Source organism: Leucopleurus acutus, assembly GCF_964270905.1.
Source record: "Leucopleurus acutus genome assembly, chromosome: 3".
NCBI lineage: Eukaryota > Metazoa > Chordata > Mammalia > Artiodactyla > Delphinidae > Leucopleurus > Leucopleurus acutus.
The window spans coordinates 87913133-87934744 of NC_139145.1; the positions used below are offsets into that span (position 1 = coordinate 87913133).

At 38.3% G+C, this 21612-nt stretch overlaps 1 protein-coding gene across 1 annotated transcript; it reads left to right on the top strand.

The window, feature by feature from the left end:
- Positions 1–13383: 13383 nt before the first annotated feature.
- On the top strand, positions 13384–15609 carry LOC309959068 (heat shock protein HSP 90-beta-like; the record flags this gene model as incomplete). Its single annotated transcript, XM_082835189.1, is given in 5 exon segments — positions 13384–13908; positions 13911–14963; positions 14966–14982; positions 14986–15135; positions 15139–15609. Coding segments are annotated over 5 exon segments (2172 nt in total). The 5' UTR covers positions 13384–13427.
- Between the last annotated feature and the right edge of the window lie 6003 nt (positions 15610–21612).

A 21612-nucleotide genomic window follows, 5' to 3' on the forward strand; every position in this document is an offset into this window, starting at 1 on the left:
CAATAATTAGCTTGGCCAAAGATGTCCTGCAGGGTCTGGACCTGCCGGCGTTTCCAGGCTCGTGTTGCACACTCTCACCTTTGTCTTCTCTACGCCATTCACAATGGCTTTCTTTCAGGCCTGAGGACACTAGTCTTTCTCCTGCCTCAAGTTTCTGACATCTGCTGACCGCTTTGTATGCCATCCCTCTAAGCAGGCTGTATTTTCTTGAAACTTTAGATCTCATTTCAAATGTCACTTCCTCAGGGAGAACTTTCTTGATTAGGTCAGGTCCTATTTTTATCACTTCTTGTGCTTTTCCTTCCACATCAATCTCCTAAGTTTTCTGATGGCAGGAACAGTGTGTATTTTACTTACATCCCTGGAACTTAACAATAGTGCCTGTCATATAATAGCACTTCAGTAAAGTAGACTTTTCCTCTCAAGCCCCTGGCTCTCTATCAGTTCCTGGCCTTCCCTCAGAGTATTTCACTTTCTCTTTCACTGAGAGGACAAAATAAGCTATGCCAGACTTCTCCCTGACCAGTGAAAGGAAGGTCACCATTCCCTAGAGTGGGGGTGAAGAGGAGGGGTGTATTTGCTGTACATCAGCCAAGTGGGATCTTGCACTGTCTCACCCAGGCTCCTTTTATTGCCCTCTGTACCACTGGTCTGCAGACCAGAGGTGGTAAACATGAGCCAGAGAGAAGAGTTCTTCCTGGGAGAGTAAACCCCAACCCTGGTGCCTGACACTCCTGGTTCACGGATGGTGAAAGACTGCCACTGAGGCGAGACTTCCAGCACATGGGACAAAGCTCCTACTCCCAGTAGAATGGGGGGTAATAGGTATGAGAGGCCATTCAAAAGTCTTTTAAATAACTGTTACAATAATAGTCAATATTTATTAAGCATTAACCATGAGACAGTCACTGAGCTAAGCATTGTAAACACATTACCTTATTTAATCCTATCAATAACCTATGAGCTAGGAACTATTATTTTATCCATTTTACAAATGAGGAAACACACTTAGAGAAGTTCAGTAACTTACCTTCATCTCACAGCTAAATAACTGGCAGAACCAAATTTCCAATGCAAACCGCTGTGCTATACTGCGTCTTTGGCAACATGGACTTTCTAAAGGTAAAAGTGGTGCAAACTACTACAATTTACCAAAGTCAGGACATTAACCGGGCAGTCAAGACATAGTGTTAGGCAATTTTTTTAGCAAACATAAACTAGTGTCACCTTTTTTTTTTTTTTAAATCACAAACTCAGTATGTTTGCCTCAAATATATTCATGGTTGTGTTTATTCAAACATAATATACGTGAACATAATATACATGATTTTAGGTGTGCCGGGTACTTCCACAAGAATAGTTATTCCAAGGCACAGTAGCATTACAGAGGACATGAGCTCTAGTATATTTCATTATTGAAGAGTTTGTCTTGTAGTCTTCAGGTCAATAAACCTTGTAGTTGGGTCAATACTGGACTGTTCTGAACAACTTGGTATCAAGCACTTTGCCTGTGGCTATAGTGTGCTGGAACTCCCAACTGCAGGTTGGAGTTGCAGGTATGTGCAAATCTACTTAAAATTATACAATCACAGAGGTAAAAAGAACTTCCTTATTTTTCAGATGTGAAAACCAAGATTTGGAGAGAGTAAGTGAATTCGCTTTTTTAAAACACATTTTCAAAAAGAAATTTCCAGAAATTAAGAATCTGATGATTCTTAATTCATCAGAATAAAAATGTTTAGAGATGAGGTGGGGAGAGAATTTAGTCCTTCCTTTTATAGCTTGGTTCAAATGAGATCCTTTAGGACAGGAAAACCTCTTTCTGTGTTCCTTGTCTGTGTACCTTTTTTGTCTATGGCTCTAGGTATTATTTTATGTTGTACAAAAGCTCTAGGCTTTTAAAATCTGTCAAAAACAAACAAACAAACAAAAAAACATCGCCCTTGTTATATAAGGTATGCTGAGAATTGAACATAAGTAATGCTGGGCAGTTAGATGATCTAAGAATCAGATGATCACTATCGAATAGAAAAAATCAATTGCCTTACTTTCCTCCCCAGAAGGGGCACAGTAGGGGATAGATAAGTGCGGACTGTAAATAGTTTATTACTTGGTAGTTCTTCCTAATGGCAGGCAGCACTGAAGCTGAGGAGGTAACAAGTAGTCTCTCAGCCAAAGGTCAATTTCTCTGGCCCAGCAGCCTTTTCACTTGGAAATACAATCTGGGTCTAATGTTGATTTGAAAGGAGAGGTTATTACACCATCCAGCTCCAGGCATCAAAGTTCTAAAGGTTTTTAAACTGTGCTTCTTTTAAGAAAGAACTCAAACCTGTGATATTTGTGCTTTATTGCTTGTGAAAAGAACTGATTGCCGTGGTTAGCATAACTGCTTTTATTGAGAAGTGGAAGCCAAGTAGTGGAAAATAAATCCTGTAGCTCTATGTAGGATGTCTGAAATATAATTCATTGCTTCAGTTAGCTTCCAGAAATAAAAGGGATGAGGATGGGCCTCTGGTTCTTTTGATTATGATTGTCCATGAAATCAGACGGGGGGCTCTGCGGGGTATGGAGAGGATCACTGGGAGTTTCTGGGCGGAGGGAGGGACCTCCAGACAGCAGAGCCTCTTGTACAGTAGTGAAAGACTAGTTCTGAATCACTCTGCTCTGGGAACCCCAAAGACAATTGGATTTACATTTACAGTTTTTAAAAAACCCTGCCCTTGAGGCTAAACCTAAGCAATTCTACCGGGACTGGGGGAGTGGAACCTGCATTTAAAGATGCAATTTTTATCTGCATTCAGGGAGAGCACTCTTCCACTTTTGGATTTACTGATAGTATTAGCTATGTTGGCCACAGCCAGTTCAATTTCAGTCTTTTGACACTGATTCAGGTTTGGCTCTTTTGGGGCCAATTATCTCCAATTTGAATAATGCTGATTATTACATATGATAAATTCTTCCTAATTACATCACCTGTTTAATCTCTAACACTATATATAATTACAACTTTTTTTTCCTGAGATAACTTTGACTTATTATGTTTCATATGTATAACATAATTTGACTTCTGTATATGTTATAGCGTGTTCACCACCAAAAGTCTAGTTTCCATCTGTCACCATACAATTGACTCCCTTTACTCATTTAGCCTTCCTCTCGGTTCCCCCTTTCCCCTTTGGTAACAACCAATCTGTTCTCTGTGTTTGTTTTTGTTTTGCTTTGTTTGTCTTATGTTCCACATACCAGTGAAATCATACGGTATTTGTCTTTCTCCATCTGACTGATTTTGCTTAGCATAATATCCTCAAGGTCCATCCCTGTGGTTGCAAATGGCAAGATTATATTCACAAATTTTATGACACCTGCTTGAATATATCTCCCATATCTGTGAGTCTACGTGGCCACGCTTAAAACAGAACTAAACTAACTGCTTAGTTCATAATTCAGCTCATATTACTTGAAAAGGGGCAATGACTCAGCCACAATATATATGCATTTCCATGGTTTACATTTTGAAACCTAACTATGAGCAGGTTATTCATATATTATTATGTCTAATAATTCCTTTGGGAATTTTTCTTGGTTATGTGAATACACTTCAGAAGTGAGTTATTCAAGCTAGCATGGATTTGTGTGCTGATCTTGTAGTAACTTCATAATATATTGGCCATAGTTCTTTCAGGTAGACAGCCCCTATTTGTCCCAACCTGCAGCAGTGTAGCTTTATCGAGGGGCCATCACAACTGTAACCTTCACTCATTAGAGGGACAGCATTACAGGCCATTTTGAATCATGTGAAGCTGAAATCAGAGCTTCGGTTTCTATATTTCCATGAAGAAAATGTGTCTCTCAGTATTAAGCTGACTAAAATAATCAAAGGATTGGTTCTGCTTCAAGAGAATGCATGAGAATAGATGTATTCATGGCAATTTGTAGATTAATTAAGCCATAGGCTAGGGAGAAAACGGCCACAAATATGACAACAGGTTTATATTGGTATCATAAATGGAGTAAAACACATCAGCAAGAAAAATAGTAAGACTCTAATAAATGAAATGCAAAGTGCACAAAGAGACAATACTCAAAAGAATAAATATAGCCAGTAAACAAACTTGGAGAAGTGTTCAGTCCCTACCAGTAATCCAATAAATGCAAATATTTTTGAAAGATATTGTTTACATCCTTTAAATTGGCAAAAAATTAAACAAAATTCAAATACCCAATGAAGCTGAAGTGGCAGAGTCTGTCACTCTGCTATAGCGTGCCATTTTACTGGCTCTTTGTTTTAAAGAATATTTGGAAAATATGCACTGAGAACATTAAAAGCATGCATACTTTTGGTTCCATCCTTCTTAAGAAAATAATCTAAAATGAAAAAAATAAAATCTCTTGTGCATAAAGATAGTCACTTCAAAATTATTTACATTAGCAAAAATCTGAAGCAACCTCAGTAGTCAAGAATAGGAAGATGTTAAACAAATGGCATATTAGCCATAAATTAATGCAGTCATGAATATTTATTCATACATTAAAAAACCTGTTTATAGGCTTTTGGCCAGTATGACAGTTTGATATTTCTCCTCCACCTCAAGTACATTAAAATTTCACTTAAAATTTTTAAATCTATAAGTAAGATCAATTTAAAACATTTTAAGCCTCAATGCCCAAGTTGAACAGTGGCTTAAATACAGCCAAAAAATAAGTATCGAATTGGGAAACAGATCTAGGAAACGCATTGAGAATTCCAAAGCAAGATAAAAAGATAGAAAATATGAAAGAGATATTGAGACATGGAGGATAGAAAAATCAGGACCAATATATATCTATGAAGTTTCAGGAGTAAAGAATAGAGAGAATGGGAAGAGGCAATATTTAAATTAAAAATGGCTTAGATTCTCCAATTGTAAGGAGACATGAGGTCACAAATGAAAGGGGCACGCCAGGTCCTGAGGAGAGTAAAACCAGTTCACATCTAACCACATTATAGTGAAGCCAAGAATATGAAAATCACAGAGAAAATTCTAAAAGTTACCAGAGAGAAATTCTGATTACCTACAAAAGAACAATGATGGCCTTGGGTGAGTTCACCTCTGAGGTGTATCCACGTAATACAGAAAATTCCCAGTGGTATTACTGGAAATGTGGAGTATTTCCAACCTATACCAGTAGTTGGATTTCTCAATGTTGCCTGCTTTATATATCTATGAAGGATATCTATTTCTATATAATTTTGTACTCTGATACCTTACTGAATTCTCTCAGTGTTTACATAGTTTTTTAGTTGATTCTCTTATGTTACCCATGTATATAATTATATCATCTAGAAATAACAATATTTTTACCTCCTCTTTACCAACGTGTATTCATTTTGTTTCTTGGTCTTGTCTAATTGTGTTGACCAGAACTTCTGGAACAATATGAAGTAGCCCTCACATCTTCATCTTGCTCATCACTTTATGAACCAGTTCCGGTACAATCTTAAATTACTTGAGAGTGGTGTCACTTGAGAGTGGAAATGGATTCATCTTTAACATAATAAAACATATCTATTGGTTCCTGTTTTATTTATACTTTCTTTATGAAAAATGAATATTGAGCATTATTAACACGTTTTCAGCATCTACGAAGATGATCATGTAATTTTTCCATTTGGATTTATTAATATGATAAATTATATTAATAGCTTTTTCTGATGTTGAATTATTCCTGAACTTCTAGATAAAATGTCACTTGGTCATGGTTTATTATCTTTTTAATATGCTGCTGAATTTTGTTTGTTAATGTTTTATTTAGATTTATTACATAGATATTCATAAGAAAGATTGATCTGTCATTTTCTTTTTTTCTTTTTCTTTTTCACTGCCGTATTTGGGATCTGGGTATTGCTGTTTTCTCATTTTATGAAGAGTTTGGAGGCTTAATTTGTTTCATATGTTCTGTAACAATTTAGATAGCACTGGAACTATCTGTCTTTTAGGAGCTAAATAGAATTCTCCTGTGAGAACATCTGGACCTGATGATGTTTTGGGCGTTGCTTTTTGACAACATTTCGTGTTTCTTCTCTGGTAATGGCTGTTTGTATTTTCAAATGTCTTCTGAGATCAGTTTTTGTAATTTAATTTTTCCTATGCAATTACTCACATTACCAGGATAGATGTATATTATATATACAAGATCATATTATATCGCATATTACATATATATACATCCAATATGTATAATCTCAAACTTACAGAAAAGTTGCAAATACTGTGCAAAGAAGTTTTTTTTTCCCCCAAACCCTCTGAGAGTGACTCATTGACCTGATGCACTATTATCTCCTAACATTAGGATAACTTTTCTACAAATAAGGAAAATCTCCTTTATAACCCAAATACAAGGAATTCAGGAAACTAATATTGATATATTACTAATATCAAATCATCAAACCCCATATAGGTTTCGTCAACTGTACCAACAATGTTCTTTATAGCAGCAGTCCCCAACTATTTGGCACCAGGGACCGATTTTGTGGAAGACAATTTTTCCATGGATGGGGGTGGGGGATGGTTCAGGTGGTAATGTGAGTGATGGGGAGCAATGGGGAGTGGCAGATGAAGCTTCACTCACTTGCCTACCACTCACCTCCTGCTGTGTGGCCTGGTTCCTAACAGGCCATGGACTGGTAGTGGTCTGCAGCCCAGGGTTTGGGGACCCCTGCTTTACAACAAAAATGTGTAGTTCAGAATCATGTGTTCCATGAGTTATCACATCCCTTTAGTCTCCTTCAGTGTGGAAGGAAATTTATCTTTCAGTGACTTTCATGATCTTGGCACTTTAAAGCATTATAGACAACTTATTTGGTAGAATGTACCTTAATTTAGGTTTGTCTAATGATTCCCTGTGATGAGATTCAGATTCAGCAAGTGTCTTTGGCAAAAACATCACAGAAGTAATGGGAAAATTCTTTTATTTCTGTGGTTAAATTTATTGCTGTCTTTTTTAATTGTCTCTGGATTTTGAGTCATAATTACAAAGCATTCTCCACACTAAGATTAAAGAGGCATTACCCATATTTCCTTTGGTACTTAACTTGTTAGAATTTTACAGTTAGATCTCTGATTAATATGAAATTTATTCTTGTGTATATTGTGAGATCTAATTTTACCTTTTCCCAAATGGCTACCCAAGTCCATCTTTGACTCAGTGATTTGAGATGCCACCCTTATCATACACTGAATTTCTTCATGAGCTTGGATATCTGTCTGGGCTTTCTATTCTGTTCTACTTGTCTGTCTGTCTAGTCATGAACCAGTACCACACTGCTTTGATTATAGTGTCTTTGTACTATGTTTTCATGCCTAATAAGAGTACTCCTCATATTTTTGTTTTGTTTTTTCCTGACAATACAGGCATGCTTGTTTTTCCATACAAAATTTAGGACCAACTTTCTAACTCTATATTAAAGCTTGTTGGCGTTTTTATTGGGTTTGCATAATATTAACAAATTCACTTAAAGAGAATGTAATGAGTGTTCTTGTTCAAGAATAGAGTATATATTTTGCATTTGTTCAAGTTCATGTTTGTGTCTTTCAGGAGTGTTTTAAGGTTTACCACATATAGGTTTTGGACATTTCTTAACTTTATTCTTAAATATTTGTTGCTGTCATAAATGGGGGTTTTATTTATCTTTGTGTAGAGGACTTTATATTGAAACTAAACAAACTCTCATCACCCCTACAGTTCCCTATCCTTCTCCTTTTACCTAAACGAGTTTTTTACTCTATAAGTCATCCTTCTGCATGTATGTACATCCTTTTACATATTTTCTGAAATCTAAGATATTTTCAATCTTTCCACATTTCAAAATGTAGAAGCTAAAACTTTTCTCAAATTCAGTCCATCACAAGAATTCTTAAAAAAACACACTTCAGGAGACTCTCTTTCTTTCTTTCTTTTTCTTTCTTTCTTTCTTCCTTCCTTCCTCCCTCCTTCCCTCCCTCCCTTTCTTTCTTTCTTTCTTTCTTTCCTTCTTTCCTTCTTTCCTTCTTTCTTTCTTTATTTTTGGCTGCATTGGGTCTTTGTTGCTGCACGAGCTTTCTCTAGTTGCAGCGAGTGGGGGCTACTCTTCATTGCGGTGCATGGGCTTCTCATTGCAGTGGCTTCTCTTGTTGTGCAGCACGGGATCTAGACGCCCAGGCTCAGTAGTTGTGGCTCGCGGGTTCTAGAGCGCAGGCTCAGTAGTTGTGGCACACGGGCTTAGTTGCTCCGTGGCATGTGGGATATTCCTGGACCAGGGCTTTTAACCACTGTGCCACTGGAGAAGTTCCCTCATTTATTTCTGAGGCAGGTTGACACAGTCTGTGATGACTAGAGGTTTAAATGTATTTAGGGTTGTTGTTTTCTGTCTGATAATCTAAATTAAGTGTTGATCATAAGATTAAAAGTTATCATCTCCTTAATACTAAAACCAGGATTTTTAATGTTAAAGTTCTATTGATACCTTTTGGTTAACTGAAAAACTAATTCACCCATTGTTTTTTAAATTATTGCAGCCATTCTCTTGACTTTCCCTATAGCAGTAGAATTTATGATATCACAGGAAGAATGGTCATTTTCTCTGTTTCAGTAACTCTTTTTAGGACTGGATGACAATAATATAAATAAGTCTACTTTAAAATACATAAAAGCGTCAAGAGTTTTAAAACAAGCTTTAGGAGGGATCCATAACTACTCCTCCCTCTAACCTGAAGAGATGCAGAATATGCAAGATGACCAAAGAAATTCTGGATTTAAAACCCCTGTGGTAACTATTGATCAGCAAAAATCGAACAGGAAAATATATGGCTAAATTCATGTGATTATTATGGTGCACAATCTGCTATTAAATTGTTTCTGTTTATCACTACATAACCAATATATCTTGGTTGTGGGGAAACAGCTGAACCACCTTGCCAACTTTAGAGACTCAACTTGTGACTTCAGTCATGGTACAGCCAGCACCTCTATAATCAACAGCAGAAAACAAGAATGTTCTCTTATAATAAACATTAGCAAAGGGTATGTATATTTCTGTTCTTCAGATGACTGTGTTGGTTTAATCTAATTTTAGTTCATAGATCCATTTGTCTCTGGTTCTGCATCAGAGGCAAAAATTACTTTATTTGATTAACTGAGGTCTGGGAAGAATTCTTCCATACGTCGTGATATTCGAGTCTAATGCATTCATTAGGAAGAAACAATTCCATAACCTAACATAAATCGTTTCAAATTGGAATAGTCAAAAAAAAAAAAGGGTTAATATCCATATAGAATTTCGTGTGTTACATAAGCATGTGCAATCATCTAAAATTAAAACTAATCACTTTGTATCAGAAGCAGTAATAAAAGCCAAAGTTCTGCCTCATTGTTCTCTAGTGAAGCATGAATAATTCATGATTCAGGTAAGCTTCCCTTCTCCCCTGAGTCTTCCACAAGATTTTACCAATTTCATTGCTCAAAATGTGTCTCTTAGGGCTTCCCTGGTGGCGCAGTGGTTGAGAGTCCACCTGCCAATGCAGGGGGATACGGGTTCATGCCCCGGTCCGGGAGGATCCCACATGCCGCGGAGCGGCTGGGCCCGTGAGCCATGGCCGCTGAGCCTGTGCGTCCAGAGCCTGTGCTCCGCAACGGGAGAGGTCACAACAGTGAGAGGCCTGTGTACCGCAAAAAAAAATAATAATAATAAAATAAAATAAAATGTGTCTCTTTAGAGCATTATAGCTACACTAGAATTGAACTAACACTAGATGTCATACCTTCTGATGTTACTCTTTGTAGATCTGTCCTTCAGCCCTCTTGCAAAGCAGAGTGTGACCAGGTCTTATGGGACAAAACAAGATCTCAGGGCCTGGCCTTGCTTCAGGGCTTCCCACTCTCCCTGAATGTGGCCTGGCTCCTCTTCATATTCTCCAATGTTCTACTTGAATTCAAATCTTTTCTCATTCAGAAGTATGTGGTCCCATCTATCCTTTCCAGAAAGCTGCCTATAATGAAAAATTAAAATTATCCTCTTTTATAGCTGAAAACACCTCTTCTAATAGCAGTTTCTACTTCTCAATAAATGCCCCCGACAATAGTGTCACTAGTTTCATCCATCACATATATTAATTCATTTATTAACATTAAATATTTATTGAGCTTCTACTGTAGGTGATGTGCTACAGACAGAAAAAATCTCAAATTCTGCCTTCAAGGAGGTGACAGATGTAGCAGGCTAAATGCTGAAACACCAGTGGTAAGAGGTGCTATTTCACATGGACTGGAGATGTGAAAACAATGACCAGGGGTAGAGCGATTAGCTCAGCACATAGACTGCAATTGAATCAGCAGGTATCTTGGGGGAAATTGAAGAGGTTTCTGCCTGATTAATTCTATTTTGTCTACAAAGCAGGATTTGAGATTCTTTCTTGAGAGTCATGGTGGTTAAAAGATATGAGGAGAGTAATAAAGGCTTGAAATAGTCACCAAAATGATGGAGAAAGACAGCTGATTAGGAGAATTAGGATAAATTCCAGTTAGCATAAAAGATCAGCATACATTGGAGGCCATGAATCTGCAGAGGTTCCATATCAACCTGGTTGTGTGATTCTCCTCCATGGATGGTAGAGTGAAAACAAGGGACCAAGGTAAACAGTGTTTATGTGTCATAGATCTCTGCCAGAGGAAGGAAGTGAAGCCAGGACAAGGCTGATAACCTGAGAGGTGATGGAGGGATTAGGAGACAGGATACCAGGGAGTAAGGCAGTATGAGAACCAACATGGTATGATGTTTTAGTCATGTAGTAACATGCAGGGGTCTAAGATTTCATCTGGATCTAATCTGGTTGAAGGATCAGCCATGGAGCAGGTGACTGAATGGGAGGACTTCAGGTGAGGAAGAATGCAACAGTTCAATGAACTCCTATAAAACCTCTCTTGGTGTCAGGTACTGTATTAAGTCATGAATCAGACCTTATAAGAACTAAAAGAGTTCAGAGTAAAACTGGTAAATATACCATTTAGTATGTGATAAATAATAATTGAGATGAAATGCCCAATTATAGTAGGCATACAAAGGAGAAAGTATAGTCAATAACTTGGCAAGTTCAGAGAAGACTTTGTTGAGAAGGTAGTGCTTGCCAGAGTTACTCAAGGGAGAGTAATATTAGGAAATAGACACATGACAGTGATGAAGAGGAGTTGACGGCATCCAGTCTCATGACTTCCAAGTGAGAGTTGCAAGCACCAAAAGAGTACAAGAGGGAAATATCTCCCCTCCAATATCTCTAGCTGTCCTAAATCCCACCTAAACCATTCAGCACATCATTGCCTCAACTACTGGCCTTAAGTACTACTTTCAACACTTCAATTTCCTCTTTAAATCCTTCCATTTCTTTCTAGTTCCTTCACCATTAAAATAAGAAACCTCAACTCTTACATCAGAGAGAAATGAATGTTGTGAAGGCCTTTTGTTTTCCTTTCCCCTCGCTCCCTGTCCAATAGTATTTCCCATCACTTACCTATCATGTACTTCTGCGATGTGTCATCTGCTTCCCTTCTCTCCGATTCATAAAGACTCATGCCCATTTCCACATATTTTCCTCATCTGTAATATTTCTCCCAAACTTCCCTTCCAAATGAAGTCATTTTTCACAGTCTGGCTGAAGATCTGTGGCTCCCATGATGCCTTTCCTTGACTATCTCTGAATTATTTTACTGCATATTTTGGTCTTTAGAACTGTGTTATCTCCTGGTATTCTCTAATAGTTCACGTGTGATAGACTTACATTTCCAAATAAGGTCCCTGAGGACAGAGACCTTGTTTTATACCCCTAGATTCCCACAGTGGTTTGTAGAGTATTGAACACAGAATAGGTGCTTGAGAGGCAAATTAATGTGGTAGAAGGTACCTGAGTCGGGAAAACTCATTTTTTTTAAATTCAAGTTTTACCCCTCTGGCTAAATTCTCTTTATCTGTGAATTGAGGAACCTGGACCCATGATCACTCAGATCCCCTTCACCTGCTGCAGTCTGATTCTAGCAATACTAATTATTTTATCTATTTGACAAGAAGTTATGATGATGCTCACCATGCACATCATATTACTTTTTTTCTAAGATTCTATCACATAGCATGCACCATATTTAATAGGATAAAAATTGAATATTCAACATAAACTTTAATTGTAAGAGTCAAGCTCAATGTATGATTTAATATAGATAATGAACAAATATTTATAAAATTTATTTGTTCATTCAGCAAATATTTACTGAGTACCTATTATGTGTTTCAGGCACAATTCTAGACTCTGTAGGACACAGTGGTAAATAAAATAGACAAGGTCTTTGCTCCCGTGGAACTTATATTCTAGTGGAAACAGATAGATAGTAGGTAAATATATAATATAATGTCACGTGTGCTACATCACTCATGTCAATAAGTGCTATAAAGAAAAATAGAGAATAGAAAAAGGATAGAGAGTCATGGGGGTGGTTACAGATGAGGCAGCCATCTTAATTTCAATTCCATACAGTAAAGATATGGGCATTCTTGTAGACATGACAGACATGTATAGGTTAAACATAGATACAGGTATAGATATACAGATAAATGTAAATGTTCTAGATACAGCACTATGTGCCACATAATGAGCTAAAGTGTGTCATACTCACTAGTTTATTTAATTTTCCCAACAATCCTTTGAGATGTACTACCCATTTTATGAATGAAAAAACTCATATTGGGAGAGTTTAAATAACACATCAAAGTCACTTCCCTAAAAGTGTCAGTGCTGGAAACCACATTCTATTTGTGTGCCATTTGCATAAGAAAACATGTTCCATTGAGGTTCTTGCACAAAAATACTTGAAATAAGAATAGGAAAATAAACCACCATGTATTCTGATTACCAGGAAAGGCAATGTTTTTTCATTTTAAATATGTTTTAAAACATCATAGGTCCTTTGTGTATTTAAGAATTGTAATGGAATATTATACCACCATAAAAGCCAATAAAATAGCTAAATATAGAGATCTCCAAGGTATATTGTTATATGAAAAGGCAAGGTGTAAATATGTAATATATTATGCTGAAGTTTGTATATAAAAGTGGATGGACTTTTTATGTGTGTATATATGCATAGGATATCTCTAACAGGATACAAAGAATGTTAGTATCAGTGGTTGCCCTAAAGATGAGTAAGAAGGAGGCTTACCTTTCACTGTATGTAATTTTTGTAACTCTTAAAACTCTATGTGCATGTATTGTTTATTGAAAAATTGGTTTGAAAAAATTTAATGGAATACTTAATGTCAAAAAGACACCCGAGCTCTTGAGTCACCCCCGTCCACCCCTGTTGCGGCGAATGAGGTTGAGTCAGTCCTTGCCCGCTCAGCTCTCTAGTATCTGCGATTCTTATTCTTTAAGATGCCTGAGGAAGTACACCATGGAGAGGAGGAGGTGGAGACTTTTGTTTTCCAGGCAGAAATTGCCCAACTCATGTCTCTTATTATCAATACCTTCTATTCCAACAAGGAAATTTTCCTTCGGGAGTTGATCAGTAATGCTTCTGATGCCTTGGACAAGATTTGCTATGAGAGCCTGACAGACCCTTCCAAATTGGACAGTGGTAAAGAGCTGAAAATTGACCTCATTCCTAACCCCCAGGAGCACACCCTGACTCTGGTAGACACAGGCTTTGGCGTGACCAAAGCTGATCTTGTAAATAATTTGGGAACCATTGTCAAGTCTGGTACTAAAGCATTTATGGAGGCTCTTCAGGCTGTTGCGGACATTTCCATGATTGGGCAATTTGGTGTTGGCTTCTATTCTGCCTACCTAGTGGCAGAGAAGGTGGTTGTGATCACAAAGCACAATGATGATGGACAGTATGCCTGGGAGTCTTCTGCTGGGGTTCCTTCACTGTACGTGCTGACCATGGTGAGCCCCTTGGGTGGGGTACCAAAGTGATTCTCCACCTTAAGGAAGACCAGACAGAGTACTTAGAAGAAAGGCGGGTCAAAGAAGTGGTGAAGAAGCACTCACAGTTCATAGGTTATCCCATCACACTCTATCTGGAGAAGGAAAGTGAGAAGGAAATCAGTGATGATGAGGCAGAGGAAGAGAAAGGTGAGAAAGACGAGGAAGATAAAGATGATGAGGAGAAGCCTAAGATTGAAGATGTGGACTCAGATGAGGAGGATGATAGTGGCAAGGGTAAGAAAAAGAAGACAAAGAAGATCAAGGAGAAATATATTGATCAGGAAGAACTGAACAAGACCAAGCCCATTTGGACCAGAAACCCTGATGGCATCACCCAGGAAGAATATGGAGAGTTCTGTAAGAGCCTTACAAATGACTGGGAAGTTCACTTGGCAGTGAAGCACTTCTCTGTAGAAGGTCAGTTGGAATTCAGAGCATTGCTGTTCATCCCTCGTCGGGCTCCTTTTGACCTCTTTGAGAACAAAAAGAAAAAGAAAAACATCAAACTCTATGTCTGCCATGCGTTCATCATGGACAGCTGTGATGAGTTAATACCAGAATATCTCAACTTCATCCGTGGTGTGGTTGACTTTGAAGACCCTCCCCTGAACATCTCCCAAGAAATGCTCCAGCAGAGCAAAATCTTGAAGGTCATTCATAAAAACATTGTTAAGAAGTGCCTTGAGCTCTTCTCGGAGCTGGCAGAAGACAAGGAGAACTACAAGAAATTCCATGAGGCGTTCTCTAAAAATCTAAAGCTTGGAATCCATGAGGACTCCACTAACTGGCGACACCTTTCTGAGCTGCTGCGCTATCACATCTCCCAGTCTGGAGATGAGATGACTTCTCTCTCAGAATACGTGTCTCGCATGAAGGAGACCCAGAAGTCCATCTATTACATCACTGGTGAGAGCAAAGAGCAGGTTGCCAACTCTGCATTTGTAGAGCGAATGCGGAAGCAGGGCTTCAAGGTGGTGTACATGACAGGCCGATCGATGAGTAATGTGTGCAGCAGCTCAAGAAACTTGATGGGAAGAGTCTGGTCTCGGTTACCAAGGAGGGCCTGGAGCTTCCTGAGGATGAGGAGGAGAAGAAGAAGATGGAGGAGAACAAGGCCAAGTTTGAGAACCTCTGCAAATTCATGAAAGAGATCTAGGATAAGAAGGTGAAGAAGGTGACAATCTCCAATAGGCTTGTGTCTTCACCCTGCTGTATCGTGACGAGCACCTACGGCTGGACTGCCAACATGGAGAGCATCATGAAAGCCCAGGCACTTCAGGACAACTCGACCATGGGCTACATGAAGGCCAAAAAGCACCTGGAGATCAATCCTGACCCCCCCCCCCCCATTGTGGAGACCCTGCGGCAGAAAGCAGAGGCAGACAAGAATGACAAGGCCGTCAAGGACCTGGTGGTGCTGCTGTTTGAAACTGCACTGCTCTCTTTCGGCTTCTCGCTTGAGGATCCCCAGACCCACTCCAACAGCATCTACTGCATGATCAAGCTAGGCTTGGGCATTGATGAAGATGAAGTGACAGCAGAGGAGCCCAGTACTGCTGTTCCTGATGAGATCCGCCCCCACCTTGAGGGTGATGAGGATGCCTCTTGCATGGAAGAAGTAGATTAGGAATTTCTACCTGCAGACTTTGTTCCCTCTGCATAGTGTCCCCATGGCTCCCCCAGCAGCAGCCCCAGTGGCCTTGGCCTACGTGGTTCCTTCTGCTGATGTCTAGTGATTTTATTTCTGTCCTTCTGTCTAAAGCAGGATATAAGGGCCTCAAGCCCTATCCCTTTCCACATTTGACATGGGGTTTGAATGTTGTGTATTTTTGTTTGTTTTGTTCTGAAATTAAAGTATGCAAAATAAAGATGATGCAGGTTTTTTATACCAAAAAAAAAAAAAAAATAAGACACCGAAATTGTTGCTAGAATAAGCTTTTGCAATTAGATCCTTCTCTTAACAAGGCATACACATTTTCCATGGGAGAGCTTTCACGTGTGGCCCCACTGAAAATTAATATTATGAGAAACTTGGCCTACTTTATGATTGTTGAATCGCGATCCTCTACAACCAAAGAATAAATGAACACTTGGACAAGTAGAGTAGGAAGTGATGACACTGGAGAGTAGGAAGTGAAAACATAAACAATCTAAACACTATAGTTAGAAACAGTAATTCTCTACCAGACATCCACAGAATAATAGGAATAGGATCCTAAAAGTTTCTTTAACCAGAAAAGAATAAAGATTTGGGTTATTTTTTAAAACTTTCCTCTTATATGACATTTTTCCTTCAAACTTTCAAGTCTCCACCAAAAACTTGTGAAGGAACACGTTATTCACAAGAAAGTGGTGGGAAGTAAGTGAGAAAATATCAGATATCTCTTTGTATAAAATTTCAAGAATGTCAAATGCCAGTGTTATCCTGTTATTTAATATATTTTAAATATAAAATACAGTTTATACTAATCATTTGCCCTTTTGAGTCATGAAATGTAAGTTTTTAGCTGTAATAGGTATGTAAGAAGTTTTATCTAATTCAAATTTATGTCTTTGCATTGAAACATGAGGTGAGTCCAGAGCACAGCTTCACCATAATCCACTGGGAATCAGACCTGTAATTAGCCATTCTTGGGTATCACCTCTTGCCATTCAATATGACTACAGCTGAGAAAGCATTTATCTGGCAACAAAAAGCTTTTTATATGTTATATGTGTCAGCTTTGCGTAGTTAGTTAGATCTGTAATTAACTCTCCTTTATAAGAAGCTTTGGGGAAGTGTGTGGGAGTATAGGTAATGAAATATGGCAGGTTGATGCCTTGTGTCATTTTGTAAACTAGCTATAGCACCAGGAAGAGAAAGGTCATGGGTCAACATAAACTGGAACACAGCATTATAGAGATATTTAATTTCTGAGATTATTTAGAAATAAATGACTATGGTTTGACATACACTGACCCTGCATCTACAGAAATGTAAGCTCTTCACTTTGAAACTTCACTCACAGTGGTGAGGTTGCCACTCAGTTTTCTTCCTTCCTGACAGAGCAGGTGGCTTGTTGAGGTCACTGCCTACAGCAAAAATAATAGTGTACATGTTTAGAACAGAAATTTCATCAGCATAAACTAACTGGGCTGAAATGAGGCTCTTCTGACCTTATGTAATTAGCATCCTGTTGTAACCAAACAACCCAGATACCTTTGAATCTTTTGCTGGATTCCATGAATTATTAAGTGGGGACTCTGTTGGGTTATCCAATTAATGACATAAATTTTACTTCCAGGAAGGATTTTGTTCATCTCTAATAAGTGTTTACCATTTTATGAGATTTTAAAAAACCACTTGGAATTTGGGTCAGGAAAACCCAAGGGATTTATGTGACTCATTGACAAGTGGTTAGAATAAGAGTAAAATAACCTTCATCTGGAATGTACAAAAATAAATAGAGCAAATTTTCCAACAAAGTGGTTTCAGAACAGAGAAGAAACATATTGGAAAATATTCCCTTTGATAAAACGTAAAGATTGAGGTGGGAATAACAGAATTATAAAAAGATGTTCTTTTGTAGTTGGAAATATGAAGCCTTCATGATTAGAGAGCTATATTAGTCATATATCTGGACCATATGTTTGAAACAAGAAATCCTCTATCTGAAAAAAAAAAATGCCTGAAACCACCTTTTGTGTACGGACGGACCTTATCTCTCAACTTCTGTGTATTCAACTAGATCTTGGAGGCCAAGTTTCCTTTAAATCCCTTCACAGGTGTATGTGACTGATCAAGGAATCACTTTTTCCTACCCACTTCGAGGTAGCATGACAACATCTAGATACCTTTAAACAAAGAAAGCTTGTGCCAGGAGAAACAAAGATATGAACAAAGAAAGGTCGACAAGTTTGCTGAAATCACCAGCCTTCCTGTGCTTCTCCATCATCCCTCACTGAATAATGTCATATCCTTTCTACCAGACATAAGACAAGATGATGGGAAGAATGTAAAAAGAGACAATAATATTCTTTTCTTCTCTGTACTGAATAAGGAATGTACAATTGCTCAAAGCAGGTAATAACATACTTAGAGATAATAAACATGTATTCTCCCAAATAGAGAAAAATAAGTGGTAGTATTTGATCAGCTCCCCAATGCATGGGAATGACTATGTAATTATAGACAATTAGAATGTGGAGTGATTCACATGGACCAGAGTTAGCGTCATGGAAACATTAGGCTGTGAGATGGCTTGGGAACATGAGAGGTTGAGACATGTTGGAAAATGTAACTCAACTGTATAAATATTGCATAAGGGCAAGAGCAAGCAGGGTATATTTAGGAATCAATGATAAGGCCAATGATTGTCTTGGATTGGCTAGAGAAGGAAGAGGGGGTCAGTTTAGAACAACTAATACAAAATATAGAATATGGATTTGTTCCTCTTGACACTGAACACCCTCACTGAAAGGTCATGAACAAGGTAGTGAGCAAGGGAAAATAAATTATGCATAGGTACAGAGCTTAGCTGTATAAAAAGTCCCTGAAATTTAAAATTAGTTATAAAAGTACTTCATTTAACCAAAGGTCACATCCTCATCTGGACATGGTTGAGAAAACAAGAAGTAAGCAACAAGCAGCCTTTGAATATCCGGGGTGGGGGGGGAAATCGTAAACACTTTATGCTAAGATCATCCAATTCACCATGAGAAAATTGACTCTCAGAGGCTATTCACTGTTAATTTAGAGAAAATCTAACTCCTCTCTCCACTGCAGAATAGAAGCAAGAAATTGAAAGAGGTAGCTTCTAGACTCAAGCATTCTGACCGTTGTAACATTTGATAGCTGACCATCTGAAAATAAAGAAGGAGGCAGAAAAAGTATTAAAAGCAGCCATAAAGTGAGAGATGTGGTAATTATTTACTTGAAACTGAGATGAATTACCTCAGTAAAAAAGTCTTCACTAAATTATTTTAATGCTTTATTTTCATTCTCTAATAATTTTGTTTCTGTAATAGAAGCTCATATTGTGCAATACAAGCCAAAAAAGAATGGTTTAAAAATGTGTGCAAAAAGCCAAACTTTCTCTGATTTTCTGACCAATTTCAGATGTTACATACTTTACTTAATTTCCCATTATAACATGTGGTTGTACTTACACTAGACATCTATTCTATTTGCTTCAAGAGAGCTGAACGAAGCCTATTGTGCAACTACAATATCTTCCTTGTAGTGTTGTAATCATATCTTTGCCAGGAAATAACAAATTTTTAAATAACAATGTTTAAAGGCATATGTGGTCTAAGAAAATGTCTTTTTTTACTAGGCAGAGTTCTTGCCAATTTGATTTCATATCATACAAACTGGTCTAAGTGAACATAGAAAAATGGAAATGTCTTCAAGGCTGAATACAATCCTGATACAGTAGTCATAGTTTGTTGCTTTTCTGTATTAAGCATTAACCTACAAGAAACTGAAAACATGGTAAGGTCTAGCCTAGGGTCTTGTGTTTGTACCTTGGGCTGTCAGACCATGTCCAGATGTGGCTGAAGAAAATGATGAGGATGGTGTCATGATGTGAGAATTCAGGGTTCCATTCTGGGGCCATATGTTGTGATGCCTAATATTAAAGTATTTTGAGTACCTTTTAAAAATAATTAATTAATTAATTAATTTCTGGCTGTTTTGGGTCTTTGCTGCTGTCCTCAGGCTTTCTTTAGTTGAGGTGAGCAGGGGCTACTTTTCATTGAGGTGTGCGGGCTTCTTTTTGCAGTGGCTTTTCTTGTTGCGGAGCACAGGCTCTAGAGCGCAGGCTCAGTAGTTGTGGCGTATGGGCTTAGTTGCTCCATGGCATGTAGGATCTTCCCAGACCAGGGCTCGAACCCGTGTGCCCTGCATTGGCAGGCGGATTCTTAACCACCAGGGAAGTCCTTGAGTACTTATTATGCCCAAGCACTGTTCCAAGCTTATTACATAATTAACCCATTTAATTTTATTTTAAAAAGCCCTATTAGGCAGGACTATTATTGTTCCTATTTTAAATACGAGGCAGCTATGGCTGAGAGGTTAGTGACTTGACCATGATCTGGGGAGCAAAACCTAAATTCAAAAGCATGTCCATCACATGGGAACTCTTCTGTTTATTAATTACTATATTTTTCAACCAAATACTAAGATTTGTTTCAAGATTATAAAGTTGGCAAGATGATATAGCACCAGCACTTCCCAGATTATTGCTCTCTGCCTCTCCAGTTTTATGAAAAGTATAAAGGACAGCAAAGCAGAATTTCAAAACACAGCACCAGGAACATGCAACACACTTGCTGATCTTCAGGAACATGTCAACAGTTGATTTTGCGGGCTCCTCCATGTTAGCTGAAGTCCTCAAAATGACTGTTTACCTCTTTGGGAAGGCGAATACAGCCATAAAACTGCTCTTGAGATTCAGTCTGTGGTCATTCCCATTGTGTTATTCAGGATTCTTTTGGTTGCAAAGGGCAGAAACCAATTCAATTAACTTAAGCTAATGTAACTTAAGCTAGTGTAGTATTTAGGGTTCACTACTGGCTTCAGGTGAAGCTAGATCTAGGTACTCAAACAATGTAGTTTGTATATTTTCCACCTCCCAATTGGCTTACCCCCATGTTGCTTTCATCCTCAGGCTGATCTCAAGTGGTGGCAGAATAGCTATTAGAAGGTCTAGGCTTAGCAACCCCAGAAAACAACGACAGTTTCTCTTTCACAGTGGTTCTGGCAGAAAGTCCTAAACTGACATTTATGGCTGTGACTGGCCTGCTTGGGCCTCAGGTCTACCTCTGAACTAGTCTCTCTGGCCAGGGCATATTGCTCTCATATGTCATATACCAACCACTGACTCCAGAAGAAGGTTCAGCCCCAGCAGAATCACGGGCCTCAGCTACATCAATAGAAGAATGTGGTTCCCCTAAAGGAGCATGGTTTTACCTCAATATAGGGAAATAGATGCTGAACAGTATAAACCACAGATGTCCAGTATATTCAGCCTGGCATGCCAGAAGAATAAGTTTCTATCTTACCATATCACTTTGAGGACATTTGGGGTTCTCCATCAAAATGACTTTCCTACAATGAGCTAGCCTGTGGTGAGTCAAGGCAAGAGTGAGCGGAAGAACACCAACAAGGTTTCACTGAATCATACCGATGCAGATGTGTACACAGAGCAGCAGCAGAATACGCAGGCAGCTGTGGCAATCTGAGATGGTGTGACCATTTGAGCAAAGGCAACCTTTAGCACAGAGGGTAGAGGGGCATTGCTAGTAAAGTACTTTGCCACGTTACAGTCAACAGATTGAATTCACATGGATGATGCTTACTGTGAAAGTAACTGCAAGTCGTGCATGTATCAGACTTTGTAGCTTTGCATATATGCAGAAGACAATGTTGACAGCCGTAATATCTTCAAATGCCAAGAATTCTATTTGGAAATAAAATGTGAAAGAGCTTCTACATTTTCCTGCACACAAAGGTTATTCTGATTTAACTCACTTTGTCAGGCTGCATAGATTTCCATTCATTAGAAGTTGCAGTCACCCAATTCAGTCACTTATAAATACGTCGTATTAAAAAACTTCATTTGTAAGTCAGTGCTTTTAAAGTTGGAAT